Here is a 23,061-nt window from a genome sequence, read left to right on the forward strand (position 1 = left end):
TATAGAGGTCCTCATTATGGAGCATGAACAAGAACATGGAACACATGATGATGGTGATCTTTTACCTGCCCTTTACATTCATCAGTAGATGTTTTTATTCTATCACTTACCACTTTTTCTGTTTGTTGTTGGGAATTTGGCTTTAAGGGTGGCTCATTTTGTAATATTTTTCATTTTGTAATATGCAAAACAAAATAGGGGCGACTAAATCTTAATCTTTTACTTTGAATGGGCTGTGTTTCTTCGAGGATACTCAGAGCTGCAGACAGCAATGATGTGCATGTAAAGTGTTGTTGTTGTTATTGTTGTTGTTATTTTGAGCCGTGGGCCAGCGCACGTCCCCCTGCTGGGGCTGCTGCTCCTGCAGGTTGCTGCTGGTGCAGGCCGGGCCCAGTGCTGCAGGTTGTCCGGTAGGGTGCCCGCCGAGCTGCAGGCACGCTGCTGATGTCAGGAGCAGAGGAGGGGAACGCGAGGAATGGCTGCGAGCTGACGGTGTTAGGAAACAAACCACAGAGGCGAACGATTGCCAAGTGTGTTCAACCGACAACCCCGCGGTCAACACGCCGGCCGCTGCGCGCCGCGTTAACGGGCGCCGCTCGCGTTTCACCGCTTATTTAATGGGACAGCGAAAACGCAAAAAAAACGCAAGGTAGGCTCCCGCTCCTGTCGCCACCGCAGCTACTTTATTTCCACCGACTAATACGACGCACGGCGGGGCTGAGAAATGCTCCGCGGCGACCCGGGGCGCTCGTTTTCGAAGGCAGCGTCTGCGAATTAGCGCCTTTCAGCCGCAGAAGTGGACATTTTAGGCGGCCCGCGGTGAACAGCCCGCCGAGGAAAAGCGTCGGTCGTCGGGCTTAATCTCTTCATGCCTCCGCCGAGCGACCACATGAGAAGTCGACGTCCGGAATAGACTCAACCGCAGAAACCAGAAGAGAAGAGGCTCCAACCAGCTCCTTTTTAGTCGCTTTCACCTGAAGCGGAGGGAGGAAAAAATGCGTGTGGATTTGCTTTGGGTATGTTTGTGGTGCTTCCTCCGTCCCGGTGCCACCGGTCAAGGGCAGTCGGTGGCCGTTTGTTCGCCCTCTTGCAGCTGCGATGAAGATGGGGGTGCAGACTGCTCCGGGAGGGGGCTGACCGCCGTCCCAGCCGGGCTCAGCGCTTTCACCTACTACCTGTGAGTATTCAGCGGCGACATGAGCCCGAAAAGCTGCCCGTGTGTGGGGGGGAACGTGCCCGTTTTAGGGCCGAGGTCTGTTGGGGTGATGGCTGGTTTTCTCCCCCGTCCCCGAAACATTTTAATTCTCCGCAGATCTTTGCTAATCCTCAAGCTTGACAACTTCTCCTGCACTTTCAGTTGCAGCCAGAAAGTTAAACCCTTCCCTAAAACAATATTTAAATCAGCTTCCTTTGTCGTGTTTGGCTAAGGCTTAATTATAAATCACTTTTAATGTGGAAACACGTGCATTTAGCAGAGCAGTTTCCAGCAGCTATGCTCATTATTCCTCATTTAATCCCCAATTTAACCTTTGTTTTTAAGAGTTTGTGCAGCTTCCTGTGCTCCAGCAGCATGGCTCTCAACCCCTTTTCTTTGTTAAAATTCCAAACAAGTGACATTTGGGGTGTATTTTGCAGGACAGAAGTTGCTTTACTGGCATTAGAATCAACGCTTTCGTGTTAAAATGTCTTCATTCTAACCAGTACAGGAGGCTCACACGTTGTGGGATTAATGGGGTCGACGTGGTTGGAGCACAGCGACACTTGGGTGTTGCGTTTGAGCAAGAACGTTGAGGACGGCTCAAACGCAACCGTTGGCCTGAACCTAACTCGTCCTGAAGTCGCGTCCCAACCCAGTACCTGCGAATGCGTTGTTCCGGGACCGAACCGGTGTTTGGTCTGGCTGTCCTGTTGAAATTACGCCACCACACAGACTAAACCCAGCAAACCCGACGCCCTGAGGCGCATGTTTTGACGGCGTCGTCCGCAGTACGGTCACTCGGGGTCATGAATCCCACCAGATCGGGGCGCGTGGCGCCGCGGGAGCGCCGGACGAGCCTTGCCGAGGAGCGACCGGCGGCCAGGTTTGGCAGGCCGGCGTCAGGTGGGGGCGGGGGGACAGCGGAGCGGCGTGGGTACAGTGGATGATTGCCACATGAAGGAAAACAAACTCCTCGGCGCGTTTCACAAGCGCCGGGTTAATCATAAGCCAAAACAACCGCCGGCGTGTCGCGTCTGCAACGGCCGCCCGCTCTCGGGAAAACGTGAGATCTGGCGGGCCGTCGTCGGGGGCCTCTGACGTGTTTGCCATCACGTTGCCTGAAATGATTCTAGTTTGCACAGGCCTCTGCTGTGTTTTCTCAGGTTTGACGAATGCTTCTCCCACTGTCGCGGCACCAGAGCAAATATTGGGCCTCCAGTAATCGGCATCATGAAGAAAGTAATTCATGCAGCGTCTCAGACTGTCCCGACACGCCGCTCATGGCCGAAGCCGTCGGCCCGAAATAATCTTTCTTTTCTCCTCGGCTATCTGAAGGTCCTTAAATAGTTTCTCATCAGCAAACGCGTTTCTTCTGGCAGAGGTTGTTTTGTCAGCCTCTCTCCCGCTCCCATTTGTTCTCCTGGTCTCTTGAACTTAAGTTGTCCTCTCCCACTCCCTCCGTCTTTTGTGTGTGGAGCTGCGGGGTTAGAGATCATGATGGATTAGCGAGACATATTGCAGCTGCGGAGGCTCCTCTCTCAGCTAAATGCACCCACAATGGCTGGCTGATGTATGAGGAGCAGAATCTCATGAGTTCTTCTTGAACCGGTTAACTGGATGGAAAAAAACAAGAGGAGGGCACGTTTACGCCCGTGCAAACACCCATAAGAGCTGAAGGAGATTTGAGAGATTGTTTTGTGGGTGTAACGGAGCCCAAAGGTCGGGAAAATTCCTCTCCCGACGCGGACGATTCCCTTCCCTGGTTATCGGCTCGCTCGTTGACCCGCACCTTTGATTGGAGGTGGAGGCGCATTTTTCTGTGACTGGGGTGGAAAGTTTGGAGCCGACTCTCACCTACGGGCCCACGGGGGCTGGAGTTTGGCGCCGCTAACGGAAACGGGCCGCTGACGAAAAAGCAGATGCGGGAAGCGCTAAGCTAACCCCTCAGCCTGTGACGTGGCACGTGTTCACCTGTGGGCATCCGTGCACACTCAAGGTCACAAGGTCACAAGGTCAGGCGTGTCGCGATCTTTTTGAATACGTAAACATTTGTTTATGCTAATATGTTGACACAGGAATGTTCAAATTTACACCTAATCCAGTTGTTCCATGTTTTCCTGCCCAACTCTGGTTCCTGGATTAATCGTTATCACAACCTAAAGCGGCGCCGATAGCGGCGGTCATCGCGCCCGCGTGTCGTCATCTGGCACGTTTACGGTTTTATATCATCAGATTGATTTCGTCATTTCCCATTTGTGTAACCAAACCAAATAAACGGAACGTAAGCGGACAGAACCATGTAAACCCGGGGCGCCGCTTACTTTGACGCCATTCATTTAACAATATTAGCAGGAAGAGTTCTGGGATAGATGAGGCCCAGGCAGACAACATTCCTGACAACGTGAACGTGCTTTTTTTTTTTTTTTTTTTAATAAAAGCAGACCGGGCGACCGGCCCGGACGTCATCCATCCCTCTGTAATCATAAACATCTGTAAAAATCAACCCAATCGTCCTGATTCCTGGCGAGCGATTTCGCATCGGAGGCGCCCCTCCCTCGCCGACACTTGAAGCAGAAGTGGACCTGTTGCCGAGGGTCTGGGGCTCTCACCTCGCGTCCACTTTCTTTACTGAATGATTCTTTTGTCCGGCAGAGGTGAAAGGAGCCAGTCAGCAGGTTCCACTCCGGGAGAACCTTAACGCTCTCCTGCACTTATCTCCTGCTACTTTCCTTCCACATCGATCTGTATTTCCATTAGCGGTTCTACGGGGGAGGCTTCGCAGTGGCCCACCTCCAGACGGCTGTGTGGACCGTGCAGTTAACCACCTCTGTGCTGCAGCATGTGGGAATGTTCCACTTTCCCTGTCTTTGAACTTTGAGCTGCACTTGTGATATGGCCGCCTTATTGTTCCTCAGGTTAAGGGTTTGGCATTTCCTGGATTTGCTGCTTTTCAAAAAGGAAGAGCTGTAAATCAAACATAAAAGGAAAGAAAAAAGGCTCCAGTCAGCCACGGATGGCGTCGTCAGTTCGGACGCAATAGGTGTGAACTTCCAGAGCCGGTGGCTTTTGTGTGATCGCTCTGCGAGAGCTTTTAAATGAAAACTGATGGAAAGAGACATGTTCACACCTCCAACTGTTGAAAACACCATAAAAACCTGAGCGGGCTCTTCCGAATTCAATCAAACCTCATCACAGCACAGTTAGCATCCTGCCTTAGCCACAGCTTTGGTACACAGGGGTCATGGCCAAACTATCGAACAAACACCAGCTGTAACTATCTGATATAATCTACCAAAATGCTCAAATTGACAGATTAGAAGCTTATTAGTAACTTATTAGTGATTCTGTATCTATAAACTGTGACATGACAGCGTTGAGCATCTGTGTGTTTAACTGGCCCGACACTTTTGGCCATGAAGGAGTCTGTCCAGCGCTGCAGGCGGAGAGGTGAACGTTGGCAGGAGACGATGTTTCCACTTGTATTTAAAAACCATCTCCAGGGAGAGCTTATTGAAGGAATGCATAGGCACACATCGGAGGTCACGGAAAGCCTCTCTTTGTTTGATTCCGTTCACATAAGTCATCTTTGTCTCTAGTTCTTAGCATTAGCGGCTAGCAGCGTTTTTGCCTTATAACGTTCCGTTAAGATAGAAGACCGGTGTCCAGGATTTTTAACTGAACTTTATAATATAACAATAATATTTGAATTGTTCGACAGTGTTTTTGATTCCAGTGTTTCTGAAGGCTCTCAGGAACATTCTCCTTCTGTCCTCCGCTGCCTCCCACAGCGTAAAGTGTTATTTTCCTCATCGTGAAGTCTACGTAAATAGATTTAGCACTCGGATTGAACGTAGGGCTCCAGAAGGTTCCATCGCCGTGGTTTCTCACAGGAAAACCTGGTTGTCAACTCACAACATTGTGGGCAATTGGTGTAATTCTGACGCTTAAATGATCACTTATCGCCTCACATTCTTTAACGAGTGATGACAGCTCCACTGGTACCTGCCTCGGTTCAGAGCCAACCCGACTCACGGCAGGGGGAATTCCTTTCCTGCGACATACCTCCTCATAGAAAAGAGTTGTTGCTTAAATGCTGTAACCCATTTGTAGCGATTTGGACCCTAGCAGCTTCTTCTGAGGCTGAAATACTGAGTCCTTTTTGTGCCATAGTAGAGTTGGATTAGTCAGTGTTTATGCTAACGTAGCAGCGTATTTAGTCACAAAATGTGTACTGTGTGTTAGTCCCTGAAAACAGCACTTTTTTTAAAATGGTTCCTTTGTGAAGCCCCCAAATATGAAGTTACTACAAAATGCCCTAGCCTCCATTTCCACGTGGAAGTTGAAAACCATATTTTTTTGCAGCGGGAGGCCTTCACATTTGCAAGGTGCTGCGTACAGAACACACTGCCAACTAGTGGCGTGGTGTAGAAACTACAGCTTTCAACATTTTTTGCACCTTCCCACGCTCACGGCGCCGACTTTTCCTTTGGACTTTCTTCCCGCAGGTCTTTCCTGTGTAAACGGAGTTCAGTAAATCGACTGAAGGGGGATTTTCACGGTCGTGTTCAGTAAATTTGCTCAGTGTTTCCAAACTCGGCAGCACCTGTCAGCAAATTGGCGTATGGGATACGAATTTACAGATGAGCATTTGTGGAAGTGTTTAGACCCGTCGCCATTTATCACGGTCGTATTTTTAGTGTTGCCTCCAACCTGCAGGGAGCAGCTAGCACCTTGATGACTTAAGCAGCCAGACTCAGAGGGAGGGAGGAAGCGTGAAGGCCACTCGGGCCTCCCGTCCTCCCTCGCTCCGCATGTGGTTCGGACGAGTCAACAATCTTTGGAAGATTTAGTTAGACGGCGTAAATGCGCTTAAGGATTTTTCCGTCCCAGCTGAGCTGGTGTCAGTGGATGGGAAAAAGATGAGGAGCGTGTGGCTGCCGATGTCCCCGTTGCAGTCTCAGGTAATTGGATAACCAGGTAAGTGGAGATGGGACATCGGTCTCGGGGACGATGAGGGTTCTGTCAAGAGCCCGTCTTTGAAGGGGCTTGAGCGTTTGTGTGTTTGTAGTCGGGGCTGCAGAGGAAGAGCAACATGATCCTTGCAGGATCCAGGGGCCCACGCACAAGGTCCTAGATAGACCTGTAATCCAAGATGGCCAGAGAAGGAAAGGGGGCAGGGGTTACCTCATTTCTGGGTCCAGGATGTTTTTACAGCCTTGATATGTTCCTTTTTTTCCCACCACAAATCCCATATTATCAGTTTTCTCTGACGCAGGACGGCAGTTGCTGCAGCAACCCAAACCTGCCGCCTTCGCTGCAGTCCAACCACTTTCCAGTAGCAAGCAAATACCTGCCAGTGTACTTTTTTACTTGTCATTATGAAGATAGACAGGACTTGCCTGTATCAACTTTTTGTGCAAAAGGAAATCGAGTTCTGCGTGCATATTTTTTCGTGCCACTACACGTCTATCTCCTCCTGCAAGTTGGTTTGGAAAGTGAAGATCCCTGGGGGGGGGGGAAGGCTCTTGCTGCCTTTCAGCCGGTGATCTGAGGCCTCATACCCGGATTTCTAAACACATTTAAATTAGAGAAAAGCTGGTTGAGTAGCAAAGCAGTGAGGCAATTAAATAGCATTCATTAAAGGTACAAGCAGATGGGGAAAGTATCAGTAAAAGCGCTCACATGAACCCTGCGGGAATAAAAGTTTGACAGTGTACAGGAGCGTTACAGGAAACAGGTCAGCAACCCCTCGGAGTGATTCAGGATCAAAATATGTACGTCCTAACGACCGGTGAAGCAAAGTCGTCAGAGCTTGTTGCTGTGTTTCTAACCCGAGTTCTGGTTTCCACAGTGACCTGAGCATGAACAACATCACGGAGCTGCCGGCCTATATATTCAAGAACTTCCCTTATCTGGAAGAACTGTGAGTACATTCCCACTCCTTCCTTTTCCTTCCTTCTCTTTTCTGTCCGTACTCACTCTATCCAGGTCCTTTTTTACGCACCTGGATATTTGAGATTGTGCTGCAAACCGCGTCGCTCTGGGCGCCGTTTAAAGGCGGCGTTACGTGAGATGACTAATTGCTTGTCGCCTGCGAATCGAACTGATGACTGAATGGTTGAGGTGTGACTATGCGCCCAGTCTCGTCACGCCCCGCGTTGATTTTCATTTGTAGGTAATTACGGCAACGGCACCTTGTTGTTGAATGGGTTTTATCCAGGTGGGGGTTTGTTAGTTGGCCCCTGAACGCCTGCTGGGGGCTACAGATAAAGTCTGTCTACCTGATATCGGGTAACGCGCCGCCTCCGGGACCAGACTGACCCGAAGGTGAACGCGCTGCAGCCGTTCTCACCCCCCTCGGCCTCTCACAGCCACGTTTTGTTTCTTTCCTCTCCTGCGCACCCTCATCTTTCAGCCGCTCGGGTCTTCACCCTCGGCTTTTCCACACGCCGCTCCAGCCCGCCTTGTCCGAAAGGCAATTTACTTTTCATCGCATTGTGCAAAGGAATGCGAGGCAGGAAGGAAGAGGGCAAAACAATGGTTTCCACGGCAACGGGGCTCAAACAACCCACCCGGTCACGCCGCTTCTCCCGTCTTGTCTTAAACCGCCGCAGCAGACGGAGCCCGAGGAGGAGAGGTGGTTGACGCGTACGCTTCAGCCGTCTCTCAGAGCCAATCAGGGTGAGACTTTTGCTCAAGGGCTGCAGCAGCGCCACTGATCCGGAGCGCGAGCCCTGAGGGCAGAGACGGGGAGAGGAAGGACAGAAGAGATGGAGAGAAATGAGCGCGGGCTGCTCTTATTCCCAAGCAGAAGACCCAAGTGATCATTAGATTAGTGATCATTTTTAAAAAAAATGATGATGATATTCTGAACCCGAAAGACCCTCGCCTGCTTTGGGTTTTTTCCCAAGTGCTGAAGACTGTCGATTTATGGGTGAGATTAGTTCATGCCCTTGTTGACACTGACAAGGCGACAGCTTGAATGAAGAGTAAACAAGGTCACATGGTGGCGTGTTCACGGTCAGGTCGGTCAAATGACTGATAGGTATGACCGAAGGTAAACAAAATCCTAATGTGAAGAGAGAGACAGAGAGGTCTGATAAACGTTGCACTTCAGGCGTGAAAACGGGACACAAAGCGACTCCTTTTGTCCTTTAACGCAAATATTAATGCAAAGACTCACATGTTAGTCCTTCCTTTACAGTCGGGCTGAGTTAAAGGCGTGTATCCTGCATGCAGCAGCATGTCGGGGAGGAAGGGTGTTTGTTTGGGTTTTACCTGTATTGTTACAGCAAAATATTTTCGGCAACAAACCGTGCACGCCGTGCTCGCCGCCTCCTGCCCGCGCCGGCAGGGCTCGTACCATGAGCCGACAAAGGTAGACGTGTGGGAGCGGTGTTGCAAAAGGCGAGGATTTAGCCTTTCCTCGTCTAGGTTTAGCACATTCTTGTCTCCCCGTTGGAGCCTGGGGGGACGTGTACTGAACGCGCTGAAAGATGCAACAGGAGGAGAAGGTTTTTATGTTGTGGAAACTGAGGGAGCGCTGAGTGATTCCTGAAAGCGTCGCAGTTGTGGCTGTTCTCAGGAGCTCAGGGCAGAATTAGCAAGGTCGCGTTATTTTCTCCTGAAAGCTAATGAGTCGGCCAACAAAAGCCTTCAAGCCTGACCGGCTGTGGATTTGTGATAGACAATACGGCGACCATTCAACGACCTGGGATTTGTGCTTTGCTTTCGGGGTGAATCGAGTAACTTTAATACCTCGATTACAAATAAATAATCTCTGAATTTTCTGTGCCTCGAGTAATCGTTTACTCACAGGATGTTGTCATGGGACAACTTTTAATGTGACACAATGCGCTGACGTCATTGAATGGGGGTGCTGACTCCCTCCCTCCCCCACCGAAGGGTCCACGCCAGCTCTGTTTTATCCGATTGCTCCATTAATCGAAGGAATTTTCAGTAGAATACTTGACTACTAAAATATTGGGTAGCTGCAGCCCTACTTTGCTGTGACGGTGCCGCTGCTAGCAGAGAGGCTCTAAAGCAGCTCCGACCCAGTGTGATGCATTCTGGGTCACAGAATCTCTGAAACGGATAAAATGGAGAAGTGGGACGCAGCTGAAATGTCTCCCAGATGTGCTGGTTTTGGATTTGGTGTCGTCCGAGTGAATCTGTTGCACCAACTAGCTTTACTATTGTAACGGATGAGAATATCCGGGTGCATCCAAATCAACAATCAGCCCTGCGACCATCTAAAGGTTCCGTGGGCCCCTGGCATGGACAGACGTCCTAGGAAATTCAGCCTGGACTGACTCATGTTGCAGAACGATAAATCTGCTTCTTATCTCTCAGAGCAGATATCGTAGTCTGGCTGTGGGCCTCAGCCAGCCGGGCCCGTTCGCCCTTATTTCCTTTACGCTTCCTCAACCCAACAGGAAAAGGAGGCGTCTCTTAATCTCCAGTAAATCATATGGAGACTGAGGCAGCTGCACACTGGACAGTCCTGATGGGGGGGGGGGGGTTACACTGTCCCAAAGGAAACCTGTTGTTGTTGAGGCGGGGCAGAAATGGATGTGAGGAGGGGGTATCCAGGAACAGGTCTAATCTGTCGTGGGTGACTGATGAAGTGACAACAGGCCACATGGCACAGACTCATGTCTGTGACACCCCGGGCCCCGAGCTGGAACCTAATCTACCGAGGCGAAGACGTTCTCAGAAATAGAAATGTGGAGCCAAGTCTCTTCTCCTCAAAGTCACGTCTCTTTTTCTTTTTCTAAACTTGTTTTTTTTTTAAAGCCAAATTTGACTCTCTTCCCAACAGACGACTTGCCGGAAATGACCTGTCATTTATTCATCCCGAAGCCCTGTCTGGACTCCATCAACTCAAAGTCCTGTAAGAATGTCCCCTCAATGCAGCCACTACCACCACACACACACACACACACACACACACACACACACACACACACACACACACACACACACACACACACACACACACACTGTAGAAGAGGGTAAATGCTGCTGAGTGTGAACACCATGATGTCACTGGCACCTCAAACAGAGTCGGACTCTAAATCCACCTCAACGAGACAGAAAGCTTTTTTCCATCCTGTCCCAACTGCCTCTGTGGCTGCTAAAAAAAACACGAACAGATTAAACACAAGCGTTGTGTAAATATTAATGTAGCATAATTCACGGCAGGCAGGACGCCCTCATTTGCCTGCACAATCGGGAGCGCTTTGAGCACCAAAATAGTGCTGCACTGTTGATTCTGCTCAGGGCCAAAAGTTCAAAGTTCTGACGACGTGAAGGTGAAATCTCAGTTATCCGCCTAAAATAACGAAATCACTTGTTTTTAGTTTCCCTCATTCACATTTTTACCTGTATTCACACAGCACCGTCACACACCTCAGTAAAATAAAGTGATGCAACTTTAATAATTCCCAATTTTATCTTCAGGATGCTCCAGAATAATCAGCTGAAGACTGTGCCCAGCGAAGCCTTGAAGAACCTTCATTCTCTTCAATCTCTGTAAGGAACTCCACACACACACACACACACACACACACACACACACACACACACACACACATACACACACGTTTGTACTGCTATCTTTGTAAGGACTTTCCTTGATTTGAGTCATTCCCAGACCCAAACTCTCAGCCTTACCTCAACCTAAAGCCTGATTTAACCTCAGCTAGTAACCCTCACACAGACCTTCGAAGAGTTGAGCAGCAGCAAACTTCCTGTCCACACTACCGTTGTACGTCATTTGACAGTGAAATGTGTGCTCTGGTCCTCACTATGTAGCGTGAACCAGGTGGTGCACACACGTCCTCTGCTTTCTCTAACATTTACAGTTGCGCACATCCAGCAGTTTCCCTCTAGACAGGAAGATACTCAGCGGTGTATTTGCACAAGCTGCCATCTAAAGTGGACGTGTGTTTATGCTGAAATAAAAACACGTTCTTAGTCCCAGGCGATAAGATAAAAAGGAAACAGAAGGTCCTGCAGCACCCTCCTAACTGATAAAGATCAAAAACAGTTGGTGCTGTGGATCCTTAAATGTAAGTTGCTCTTTCTGTGACATTTAAGGCTGGCTCACATACTGTAGTTACCTTTTTAGGCAGCTTTCTTCTATTCCTAAAGATTCCCTGCTCCTCACCAGCAGATTGATTGAACTTTTCCTTTCATTGATAGCATTATTTTAAGTGTCTGCTCCATTCAACCTGACTCTTAAAACTGCAGCTACGGAGTGTCAAAAGCATTTAGATCTTCATCTTTGTGCCTAACTCATCCAGATTACAGCTATTATCACTTCTTTATATCAGCCCTCTTCTCTCGCTGCCCTCTTTTTTTGGTTCCATTCTCTCTATCCAACTCTGTGGGGATTTAAAGTCTGTAGCCGAAGTAATCGGGCTCCGGCAGGGCCACGATTGTCTAAAACGTCCGGGAGTTGAATGTCAATCAAGGCTGTTTTCCTTTCAGCCCAGACACTTGAGGAATTTCGAGGGAGGGCGAGACAGTCGGCGAGGAAGGTTAATGCACACAGAAAAGCCGAGCTTTCACTCTCTTTAGAGACAGACTAAACCTCCGATCAGGTTTGAACCCATCTCCTTCGGGTAATTACAGGGATGATTTTGTAAGAACTTCCTGTGCAGACCGACGCAGCTTCGGTCCGGAGCGGCTCCTGGGACGGGGCGCTGGGTGCCGTGTCACACCGGGTGGCAGCTCGGGGTCAGCGTGCCGCTCGGGGTCAGCGTGCCGCTCAGGGTCAGCGTGCCGCTCTGCACCACGGTGCGGGTCGGGTGCCCTGAATATTGCAACAAGGTCACGCTCGCATGCCGTGCGCTGCGTTCGGAGCACAGTGTGCGGAAAGGAACAGACTTTGTGGTATCAGTGAGTTTGAGCAATTATTAACCAGAGGGAACGCGGTGCACCAAATGTACCTTTGTTTTCCACACATTAGCGTGCACGCACAGCCACAGTGGTGGCGTCAACGTGATAACAGCTTTAATTGAATATTACAGCTTCATGTAATAACAGCTGAACTACAGTCTAACTCTGTGTGCCTTGTTGCGGCCTGTTATTATAGTTATTATAGTTAATAACTATTCCACCCATGGTGCAGTTTAGAGTTCAGGGTGTTGTTTAAGGACACTTACTGAAACTGCTACTTGTTTTTCACGTTCTCGTCATCGGCTTCAATTATTGTAACAGATGACAGATTACATTCCGATTTAAAAATAGGAACCTCTTCATCTGACTCTTTGTTTCTGCTCATTTTACGTATTTCGTTGTCTATTATGAGCTGCGAGGGCGTAATATTCTTGAAGAACAGGGTTCCCTGCAGCCCTGTGAGGTTTGTAGAGAGGAGAGACAGCTAGGCTAGGCTAATCCTCCTCGTCTGCTGGGTTCCTTATCACATCCTTCTCACGGTTTAGCCCATCAGTGTTGAGTAAACCTCAAGTCTCCCAGTGTATTTTTCCAGGACCGATCCAAGTCGCTACCTTGGAGTAGGGACTTGTTCAGGCCCAGTAAAAGTTCCTGTAAATGAGCGTTCGGGGGAGGTTCCGACACGCACCAACGGCCCCGGCCCCATAAAGTACCCAAAAGTCCCTGCAGTGGAAATGCACCTATACCTGTCTCTCAATAGACTGGCTGTTGTGGGTGTTGGTGTTTAGTTTTCCACCCTGGGCGCATACACCTGGCTGTAGGGGTCCCATGTCATGCTTGTTTTTGGAGGTTTTATGTGGCTGGAGCTTTAAATGCTAATGAGGAGGAGTGAGGTGGGGCAGGGTGGGGGTGTGGTCTTGTGCAAATGTTTACACTGAAAGGATCTCCGGGGAGAAAAGGGGGGTGTTTTGCAGAGGAGGCCAGCCTATGCAAATTGATCCTGTTGTTACGTCAGGACGGCCTGTGTGAGCCCGGTTCCACCAGTGGGTGGGCTGCAGACACGATGAAGGACTCCTTTGCTTTCTTCACTCTGCGAGTTGGCACGCTGGGGAGGACCAGTTTATATGTGCAGAGACCAGAGTGTGTTTCTGTTCGCCTCTATAAGCTGCAACTCTCACGCTGATGTAGACATTTATTGTACAGCACACACACACACACACACACACACACACACACACACACACACACACACATGTTGAGTCATGTGAAAGATGCTGAAAATATAACGACATTAGTCTGTGTGCATCACCTCTGTAGCTGAAACAGAGACGGACGGGTCATCGATGTGTTTGTGCTCCAGAGAGAGATGGTGGGGGGGGGGGTTGATCCACACTCACTCGTGTCTGTATTTTGCAGCCGCCTGGACGCAAACCACATCAGCGCCGTGCCAGATGACAGCTTCGAAGGCCTTCAGCAGCTGCGCCACCTCTGGCTGGACGACAACAACCTGACCAAGGTCCCCGTGGGGTCCCTGAGACACCAGGCCAACCTGCAGGCGCTGACATTAGCGCTTAACCGCATCTTTTACATACCCGACAACGCCTTCGCAAACCTCAGCAGTCTAGTTGTGCTGTAAGTTAAATTGGCAATTTGAAGTTAATTACAGTTATAGTCATGAGTAGATTGTAAGTAGAAGTACTGTTATTACTACTAAGCAGCCATCAGGGCACACATGAATTCTTTTGTAATTCAAATCTATGATAAGACGTCCACCGGTGCTTATAGAGGTGTACATTGAGCAGGAACAACTGGCTGGTGTACATTTTAAGCCTTGATTAATGTACTCTGAGAGCAGACAACAAAGGCTTCGGGATGAGTTTGCTGCCACGCAGAGACGTTCTTTCAACTCTTACTTAAAAACGCTGCAGCTTTCAGAAACATCCCTAACTTTCCTTTGACCTTTGACTCGCGCGGCGGCTCATCCTGCCTGCAGCACCGTGGATTTCAGCGCTATTGAACAACCGCTTGTGACACGTAAATAAAGGAAACGCATGGCTTCATTTAATTCCAGAAACTTTTCGCCTCAGAAGAAATATAAATTTTTTATCTAAAGCCGCATGAAATGACTCCAGCCCTTAGAGTCAGTTCCTTCCTCTTGGACCAATTATGAAGTCTCTGACTACTGAAATAGACCCGAGTTCATGTTAAACAAGCTGTTGCCGGGCAGAGATTGGCAGCTTTGTTGTAGCTGTACTCAGCACTCAGCATATGCATATACCCCTCTGAACATTCACGCTCGCTTTCTTAAATACGGCGTTTGTTATTTACCAGAAATCGACGCACAACACTTCCTCTGTGTTCCCGCTCGGGCTGTGACGTGTCCTCAGCGAGCCAGATTCCCAACACAAGCCCGCTGTTGTGTTTGTCTCCACTCGTGAAAATGTGCTGTTGGGATGCAAATTTGAATGTCAAAGAGGGCAAAAGTTGCGCAATGCTCAGCTTCATTAAGATGAACTGGTGGGAAATGCTGAAACATTCCATCAGAGGGATGCATACATGCGATGAATTACAAATTTACTGTAAGTGATCCTTGTAAACATTACCCTCCACCCCCACCGCTGCTGTTATTCACAGACACACACACACACACACAGACACAGTGATATTACCGCAGGGTTGGTATAAACATGTCAGGGTAAACAGGAAGGTAAGACCTATATTAGGAGAGGAAAGATTTCTACATTTGTGCACAATAACGGACACCTGCGGCTGAATTTGTACAGTGAGCATCTTCTTTTTATATCCTGCTCTAAAAAGGACTTTCTTTCTCTTTTCCAGACACCTTCATAACAACAGGATTAAGGAGATAGGAGACAACTGTTTCGCTGGACTTTCAAACTTGGAAACACTGTAGGTGCCCATAACTGTGTGTGTGTGTGTGTGTGTGCGTGTGTTAAAGCATCTCCATGTTTGTGTTCGCCTCCCCGCCCTCTTCTCCTCCAGTCCCCCATCATTGTGTCCACTTCCTTCTTTAATTGCTCTTGGATAAATAGAGCAAACTACATGATGCTTATCTCGTCTGCCCTCCCAGCGTTCACTTCCTCTGAAAAGTCTAGTAGTGAAAGGTTCACCTCCTGTGCACAACGGACACGTACATCCAGACTTCCTTGATATTATTACATCTAACCTTGGAGTTCAGCAGCGTCTGTTTGAAGGACTGTGATAGAAACTGAGTAAACTATGACTGTAATGGGACTGCAGGGCTGCTCTGGGAGCCCAGATCAGCTCAGCTAACTTTTGATGTGGGTATTCATCATCGAGTTGAGACAATAATTCGGAATTAGGGGACAGGTTCCAAGAAACAACGCAATAAGTGCAACAAGCCAAATCTCCAGGGCACGTGAGCAGCGCCCGCTGAGCCAGTCGGACATGACCGATCAGAGCGCAGTGTCAGACGCCGCAGCGTCGCCAACGCTGCCATTTTAATGTGGGAGAAATGTTGTCCTGCTGCCATTGAAGGGTCAAACACCTGCAAGCGTTGAGAGTTCCCCCCCAGAGCACGTTGGCCTGCACTCTCTGCACGGAGACTCCCATCAGGGGGAACGTTCTCCTCGCAGAAGCCAGGCTGCCTTCTCACTTTATTAAGAGTGTGATGTGGGAAAGCGGCTCTGACATCTGTCCTCTCCTGTCTTCTCCACCCAGAGATCTGAACTTCAACAGCCTCACGGCTTTCCCCCGAGCGGTGCAGGCCCTGCCCAAACTGAAGGAACTGTGAGTACACGGCAGCTAAGAACAAAACCAGACAAGTGCTCCTGTCTGTTCCCCGCTTGCTTTGATGATTTACACTGGAATCAATTTAGCAGCTGTACCATTGGTTCACCAAAGCTAATATTCTCCCGTCACCGTGTTCCTGCAGCGGATTTCACAGCAATGACATCACCTCCATACCTGAAGGGGCCTTCCACAACAACCCCCTGCTGCGAACCATGTAAGGCCAAAGTGATGCCTGTAGGAGTCTCAGACTGTATATTAGAGCTGGCTTAGGTTTCTGAATGACCCCCCTCCCTCTGCTCTCTCTCTCTCTGTCCTTGCAGACACCTTTATGACAACCCTCTGGCTTTCGTGGGCGCATCAGCATTCCAGAATCTGTCCGAGCTGCATTCTCTGTAAGCTCCGCCGGGACCGGACAAGCTCCCCGATGTGTTTTCATCTCATCAAGTTTGAGTCGCTGCCCTGCTGTTACATGTTGGACTCTTGTCACTGTGTGTGTTTCAGGATGCTGCGAGGGGCCAACATGATGCAGGACTTCCCCATACTCACATGGACAAATAACCTCGAGAGCCTGTGAGTGCAACTAAAATGCAGCGGCCGTTTCTGCTTCCGCCTCTTTACGCCTCAGACTTGCACCTTTTTTTTTTTATTTGTCCACCTCCAGGACCTTATCAGGGACCAAGATATCGTCCATCCCCGCTGAGCTGTGCAAGGACCTCAAGCTGCTTCGCACACTGTCAGTGTTTTTCTTAATGTTAATCTGTACAATCACTTTTGTAGAAAGGCCCCTCGAGCAAGGCCCATCTATGATGGTTCCAACAGTGACTTTTTCCTCTCTACATCCTTATAAAACAGTGCATGTAGCCTCGTATGGGCTGATGGGTAATATTTGCCTCATGGTTGCACATTCCTATTCATGCTAACTGTAGACTTTATACCCAGTGTGCGGTGGAATGTGTAATTGTATTTAAAATGATCTCTTCTGACGAGTAATTAATCTTTGTGTGTATCTGCCCCGTCAGAGACCTGTCGTACAATAAGATCACAGAAATACCAACTCTGCAGGGCTGCGTCCGACTGCAAGAGATGTGAGTGTTGAAGCTGTAAAATCCAGAATGTTGGTCAAGTTTAATGATCGCCGTTAAAATCCAGGCTTGGAAACACAAAAATAAACATTTCACCCACTGGAAAAACTTGCGGTGGAGGTGAAAAGATGACGACATTCTTGTCCTCCATCTGCAGAAACTTTCAGCACAATCGCATTGGACAAATCGACAGAGACACTTTCCAGGGCCTGTCGGCGCTCCGCTTACTGTGAGTTTACAGTCGCGCACACGTCGGCCGTCACTCCGCCGATGATGGTAACGCAGACGCTTCACTCCCGACCGTGAGCTCATAGCTTTGTTATTTCAGAGACTTGAGCAGAAATGAAATCCGAGTCATCCACAGGGACGCTTTCCTCAGCCTCTCCGCTCTCAGCAACCTGTGAGTTCAACACCTGGATTATTTTACTTCTGACGCCACTTTTACACTGTTATTCTGCCTGGATAGTGAAATATTGAATTTCTTTGCAGAGATCTGAGCGCGAACTCTCTGGCTTTGATCCCGACGACCGGACTGAGCTCGCTAAGTCAGCTCAAACTGTCGGGAAACCCGCAGATAAAGAACGTGCTGAACGCCAAAAACCTGCCGAAGCTCAGGTGAGGGAGAACTTCCGTCTGCTTCTGACGTATCCAGGAGGGAAGGCCGGGACGTGGAGGGGCGGGTGGTCTCTGGAGCCGACTGTGTCACTGCAGCCTGCCAGCTCCGGCTCCAGCCAAGGAATTTGATGCGATCACACATATCTTTCTTTTTCTGGCAACATTCTTAAGCTGTAAAATAATTATAATTGAAGGCAGATATGAGTCAAATTTTATTAAAGACTAACTGCAAAAAGCCAAGGTAGGGTTGTGTCTGCCGGTTTGGTCCTTTTTAAAATTAAAACAATGCCTCTCCCCCATCGTCTTTATTGATCATATCTTATCATTTTAGCCTCCTACTCAGGAAACCGACATGAGCTCATATAAATGTGTTGCCGCCTGTTTGAACAGCATGTATAGAATAACCCTAACCTGAAGGACGTCAAACTCCACCTTGTCATGAGAAAACCAGATTTTCTTTTTACCTTCTTCCACAAAACATTGAAATATTGCGGCAAAATACGTTGACTGATCCTGCGCTGATGCTGAGTCTTTCTCATGATTTCCGCTGGTGCGTAGGTCCATCTCTGTCCCCTACGCCTACCAGTGCTGCGCCTTTATCGGCTGTGACTCCATCGCGACGTCTTCCCCGGAGCGCGATGTGAAGAAATCAACAGGTGGGAATTCATTTCACTTTTCACTTTTCAAAGCAGCTGCTGCATGCTCCAGCTAGACAGCTTGTTCTCCAAGTTCAAACCAGGTTCAGCCTCCTGAAACACCGAGCAGATGGTGGCCTCTGGGCGCCTTAAACCCTGGCACAGTTCAACCTTTCCAGACTGCACTAATTAAAATTTGATGACTGTTTCCAGCAAAGTTCAGAAAGTTGATGTTCTTTTGCTTCAGGTGGTGCGGATGTGGAGCGGATTTCAATGATCATGCATTGCTCTCCATCACCAGGTGAGTATTAGATCCTGACCACCACAGTTTGGGGGTTGGGCCCTCATTACATCGGCGTTTGTCTCCTCAGGGGCCTTCAAGCCTTGTGAGCACCTGCTGGGCAACTGGATGATCCGCCTGACCGTCTGGTTCATCTGCCTGGTGTCGCTGGTCTTCAACAGCCTGGTGCTGGTGGCGACCTTCTGTCCTGCGCACGGAGGACAGGGCCGCTTCTACCCACTCGCCGCGTCCCTCTCTCCGTCCAGGCTGCTGATGGGGCTGCTGGCCCTGGCCAACCTGCTCACAGGCCTGTATGTGGGTGTGCTGACGGTGCTGGACGTGGCCACGTGGGGCTCCTTCGCTGAGTTCGGAGTGTGGTGGGAGATGGGCCCCGGCTGTCAGGTCGCGGGGGTTCTGGCGGTCTTCTCTTCGGAGTGGTCGGTCTTGTTACTGTCTCTGGCGGCTGTGGAGCGCAGCGTGGCCGTGAGGACCATTCTGGGGAAGGTCATGCTGTCGCCCAGGAGGAGCGTGGGCAGCCGTCGCGGATGCTGCAGAGGCGAGCGGCGCTTCAGCCTGGCCGCGGGGCTGCTGGGGCTGCTGGCCGCCGCCGTGGCCTGTCTGCCCCTCCTGACCTCCGGTGACCAGTCCGCCTCTCCTCTCTGTCTGCCCTTCGCCGGCAGCGAGAGTCCGGCTCTGAGCGTCACCGTGTTTCTGGTACTTCTCAATGCGCTGGCGTACCTCTTTACCGCCGCCGTGTACACGCAGCTTTACTGCCACCTGGGCAGGGTGGAGTTGGCCGATCCGGAGCAGACGGCCGCCCTTCGACACGTCGCCTGGCTCATATTCACCAACTGCATCTTCTTCTGCCCCGTGGCAGCGTTCTCCTTCGCCCCTCTGCTGACGGGGGCTACGGCGGGCGGCCCGGAGATCGCCAAATCTGTCACTCTCATTTTCTTCCCTCTGCCCGCCTGCTTGAACCCGGTGCTCTACGTCTTTTTCAGTCCGGCTTTTAGGGAGGACTGGCTGAAACTACGCGGGCGCAGAGGGCTGAGCAGGGAGGCAAAAGCCTGCGGCGACGCTCACGGAGATGAGAGCGGCGGAGCGTCGGAGCTCACGGACGGAGGCTCCACCACGCACCTGGGCTTTGACTGTGGGGCGTACGCGCAGCTCTGTGGAGAACCGGCGGTGTGCGAGCAGTGCGAGGCAGCGCTGCACGCCAGGGCCTGTTCCTCTCCCTCCTCCTCCAGCATCTGTAGACACTTGCTGAAGTCTCACAGCTGTCCCACCCTCCTGACGGGAGCCGCGGCGTGCCAGCGCCAGGGGGGGTTCTGGGCAGACAGCGGAACGCCCTCCGCTCAATCCGAGTACGCAGACGAGGGCGACTCGTTCGTGTCGGACAGCTCGGACCAGGTCCAGGCCTGCGGCCGGGCCTGCTTCTGTCAGAGCAGAGGACTTCCTCTGGTACACTACTCATACAGCATACCTCGAGACTGACGACGCCTGGGAGCATCGACCCACCGTGTGGATTCGGATGCGACCAGAACGTGTTGAAAGTTTTATCTGGAGACAGAAATGTGCCAGTGACCCATTACCCAGCACGAGCGTTCGAAAGGACTCGGCGAGCCGTTATTTAAGGGGAACTGGGCGAGCTTTTCGATGTGTCACACACGGATCTTCCCACCAGTGCCTGCCGCTCCTCCGGTCGGACGTCATCAGCTTCAGCGTACGTGTCAAAGATTTCCACAGATTTTATTTAATAAGCTTCTCTCCGTTCTGATTGTTATCCAGCCTGTCCTGTTTTATAAAAGCTTCAGCTGTTGATTTTATTTTTTTATATAAATGTAGCAGATTTAATCATTCTAGATGTTTCTGTGTGAATGTAAATGGGGGGGGTGGACTTTACCTGCCAGAGGGAAATGATGTAACATCAGCAATAACTTCTGCCCTACTGTATGTGATTCTGTCAGCACAAGAATGACAAAATGCTTCGCTTTAATACTGAGAATGTGATAAAAGTAGCGCCTTTCACTGTGTTGGCAGCAGCCATACTTGCTGGTGGTTAATTTATTTAGAGGAGCGAGAGTGAGGAGGCTTGTTTTTGGCGAATGATTGATGGACCTTAACCCACCGAGTACCAAAAACAGCAGAACCTCCTTTTTTCTTCCTTAAAGAGATACATGCTTCTATTTTTTTTAAGGTTGAATTCCTCTCATTTCTAAACATCAGTGCCATCATTTTTAGGGGCATTGTTGTGAGTGTTTGGGCGTAATTTAAAACACTCGGATACCCGACATTGCTTTTACCTGTTTTTGCTGACAAAGTGATCTCTGACTTGTGATTTTAGGCTTAGTGCTGTAAATAATGACATGATGTGTTTGAGGTCCAGGCTGTAGGATTTGACAGCTTGAGATTGACGGCAAGAATTGTGTCTTTGAACGTCTCCTCAGAGAACCTACGGGTGGCTGTAAGGGAACAAAATAGATTTTTCTTGCCTTAGTTGTAGATTTATTTGAAATTTGGAGTCTGTTTATTCCAGGCTACTGTAGAAAGAAAGTTCTAGCACCCATGAAGGACACGCATCAAATAGAACAAAACCAGTGATCTTTATGGAAAATATACACCAAAAACACATTTCGCTATATTATTAAAATCTTACACACTGGACCTTAAAACACTTAAAAGATAACTCTTCGTCTTGACAATATCATGAGATCAAAAGCACTAAACTGTGTTTAACCTTGGATTATCTTCCTACAAAGATCAAAGGTCTGTTTAAGATGTTCATAAGTAACAGAAAGCATCTGTTTCCCGTCAGTACGCTAAACCGACAATAATCGTGAGCTCCAGTTGCCATTTAAACATGGTGTCAGCACCAAAGAGGACCGTCTCCCCCACCATACAGCAGAAACGTCTGTATTTCCCATCTTATTCCAGTTTGAAAATCCCCGCCCCCCCCCCCCGAACTACGAATTCGGAAGAGCGGCACATCTCTGGTGACTTTAAATCCGCATTAAACAAAATTTGCTGGTGAATTTGACAGGTCACACATGAAGGTAATCCTGCAGCGCTGAGTCGGCAGGAAAGTTTGACGTGCGGCTGATGGAGCCGCGTCCTTTCAAAGCGCTGATCTGCAGCAGGATTTTTTTCTTTTTTCTTTTCCTTCACTGGTTGAGCTGGCTGGGCTCGATGGCCCAGAAAAACGAGATAAAGATAGGAGGAATCGTTTTAAAATTGTCATTGGAAGCTCATAATGTGGTTCTGGTTGCAGCCTGAGGGCTGCTGATGTTTTGGTGTACTGGAGCGTGACTGTACACATTATAGGTGCATCTAGCCTCGGAGCGTGTATCCACAAGTGCACATCATGTGAGTGCTCAGGAATCTAGGCAATGTGGAGACGTTTCCCTCCACCAGCAAGACATTCTCACGTGAAACTTCAGCGTTTGAACCTTCGACTTTATCCATTTTGCGGCTGTCACCAGCGTTTTGTTTGTTTTGGGGTTTTCTCGCTCAAGTGTACAAAGCATTTTCTAGTTAGGTTATTGATTTTGTGTGTAAATTATTTGGAATGCAATTAATCAAGAGAATGGGATGCTAACTAAGGAAGCTACCTCCTGGACTGTCGTGGCTACCAGCAGTGCTTTTGTCTTTTTTAGGTTTCTGTCGATAAATGGTCGTACATCTTTGTTTAGATAAGTGCAAATCGTGGGAGGAATCTATGTACTGTATACTGTGATCTCTTTTTATCCAAGCTATTTTTTCTCTTTTATAGAATAATAATAATACAGATTATTACATAAAAGTTCATTTCAGTTCAAATAAAATTTTATTTGTAGTTTGTTCTTTTTTTTTTTTAAAAATGTGAGTTTTGCTCTTGACATTTTTCTTCTGTTAAAATAGGAATATAATTCTCTAAATTGTGAATCAATAAAATTGTAAGAACACTTTTTTCCCAATGTGTTTATTAGATAGATGCAATAATTGCCTTTTTTTGTAGCTTTATTTTGAGTCTTCACTGCTAAATGAATGTGTGGTGGTTTTAGTGACACCTCGTGGTGGCGTGACACATTGCAGGGAACTACGTGCAACCATTTTGAAAACTGAATTCTGGGACGCAATTGCAGAACCGCTCCGGTCTGAACCAGTGACCACGACAACTCTTCAAGTGACTTCAAGCTGTTTCCATGGTCAGATGACCAAAGTGATGACGCAACTGTAGAAACTGACGTGATTTAGCAGATAAACCGCTGAGCGTTGTCCCTGTATGATGGTGCGATGTGCTTCCTGGCCACTGGGGGCAACCTTGTGAGCAGTTGTGAAGTCCTCCGACTTGGGTTTAACAGTGTTCTGAAAGGGTCATAATTCTGTTTTTGGTTCATGAGAAAAGCTCTAAAGCGCAACATCGAGGTTCCCGAAGCTGCGGCTCAACTCTCGCTGAACCTTTCTGCAGCTGAAATTGACCGTGGAAGCAATTTCACAGAGGATTCCTTTTTCCTCTCAAACTTGTTAATTCATAAAAGCCGTGGTGCCACTTTGGGTAGTTTCATTTCACCCCCCCCTTAGCCGCGACCACAACTG

The 23,061-nt window shown here is 49.0% G+C and overlaps 1 protein-coding gene across 2 annotated transcripts; it reads left to right on the forward strand.

Moving 5' to 3' along the window:
- Positions 1-370: 370 nt before the first annotated feature.
- Positions 371-22,432, forward strand: lgr4 (leucine-rich repeat containing G protein-coupled receptor 4). 2 transcript variants are annotated; one of them, XM_029846792.1, is made up of 18 exons: positions 371-1,177; positions 7,050-7,121; positions 10,020-10,091; positions 10,661-10,732; positions 13,517-13,732; positions 14,939-15,010; positions 15,803-15,871; positions 16,017-16,088; positions 16,195-16,266; positions 16,376-16,444; positions 16,536-16,607; positions 16,894-16,959; positions 17,114-17,185; positions 17,285-17,356; positions 17,446-17,571; positions 18,130-18,227; positions 18,454-18,507; positions 18,578-22,432. In XM_029846792.1, the coding sequence occupies exons 1-18, from the start codon at positions 996-998 to the stop codon at positions 19,978-19,980; spliced, it is 2,931 nt and encodes a 976-aa protein (XP_029702652.1). In that variant the 5' UTR covers positions 371-995; the 3' UTR covers positions 19,981-22,432. The 2 variants fall into 2 exon arrangements, with proteins under 2 accessions (XP_029702652.1, XP_029702653.1); XM_029846793.1 differs by lacking the exon at positions 371-1,177 and adding an exon at positions 3,588-6,972.
- Positions 22,433-23,061: the final 629 nt, after the last annotated feature.

The sequence above is a fragment of the Takifugu rubripes genome, chromosome 13 (genome assembly GCF_901000725.2).
Source record: "Takifugu rubripes chromosome 13, fTakRub1.2, whole genome shotgun sequence".
Lineage (NCBI taxonomy): Eukaryota > Metazoa > Chordata > Actinopteri > Tetraodontiformes > Tetraodontidae > Takifugu > Takifugu rubripes.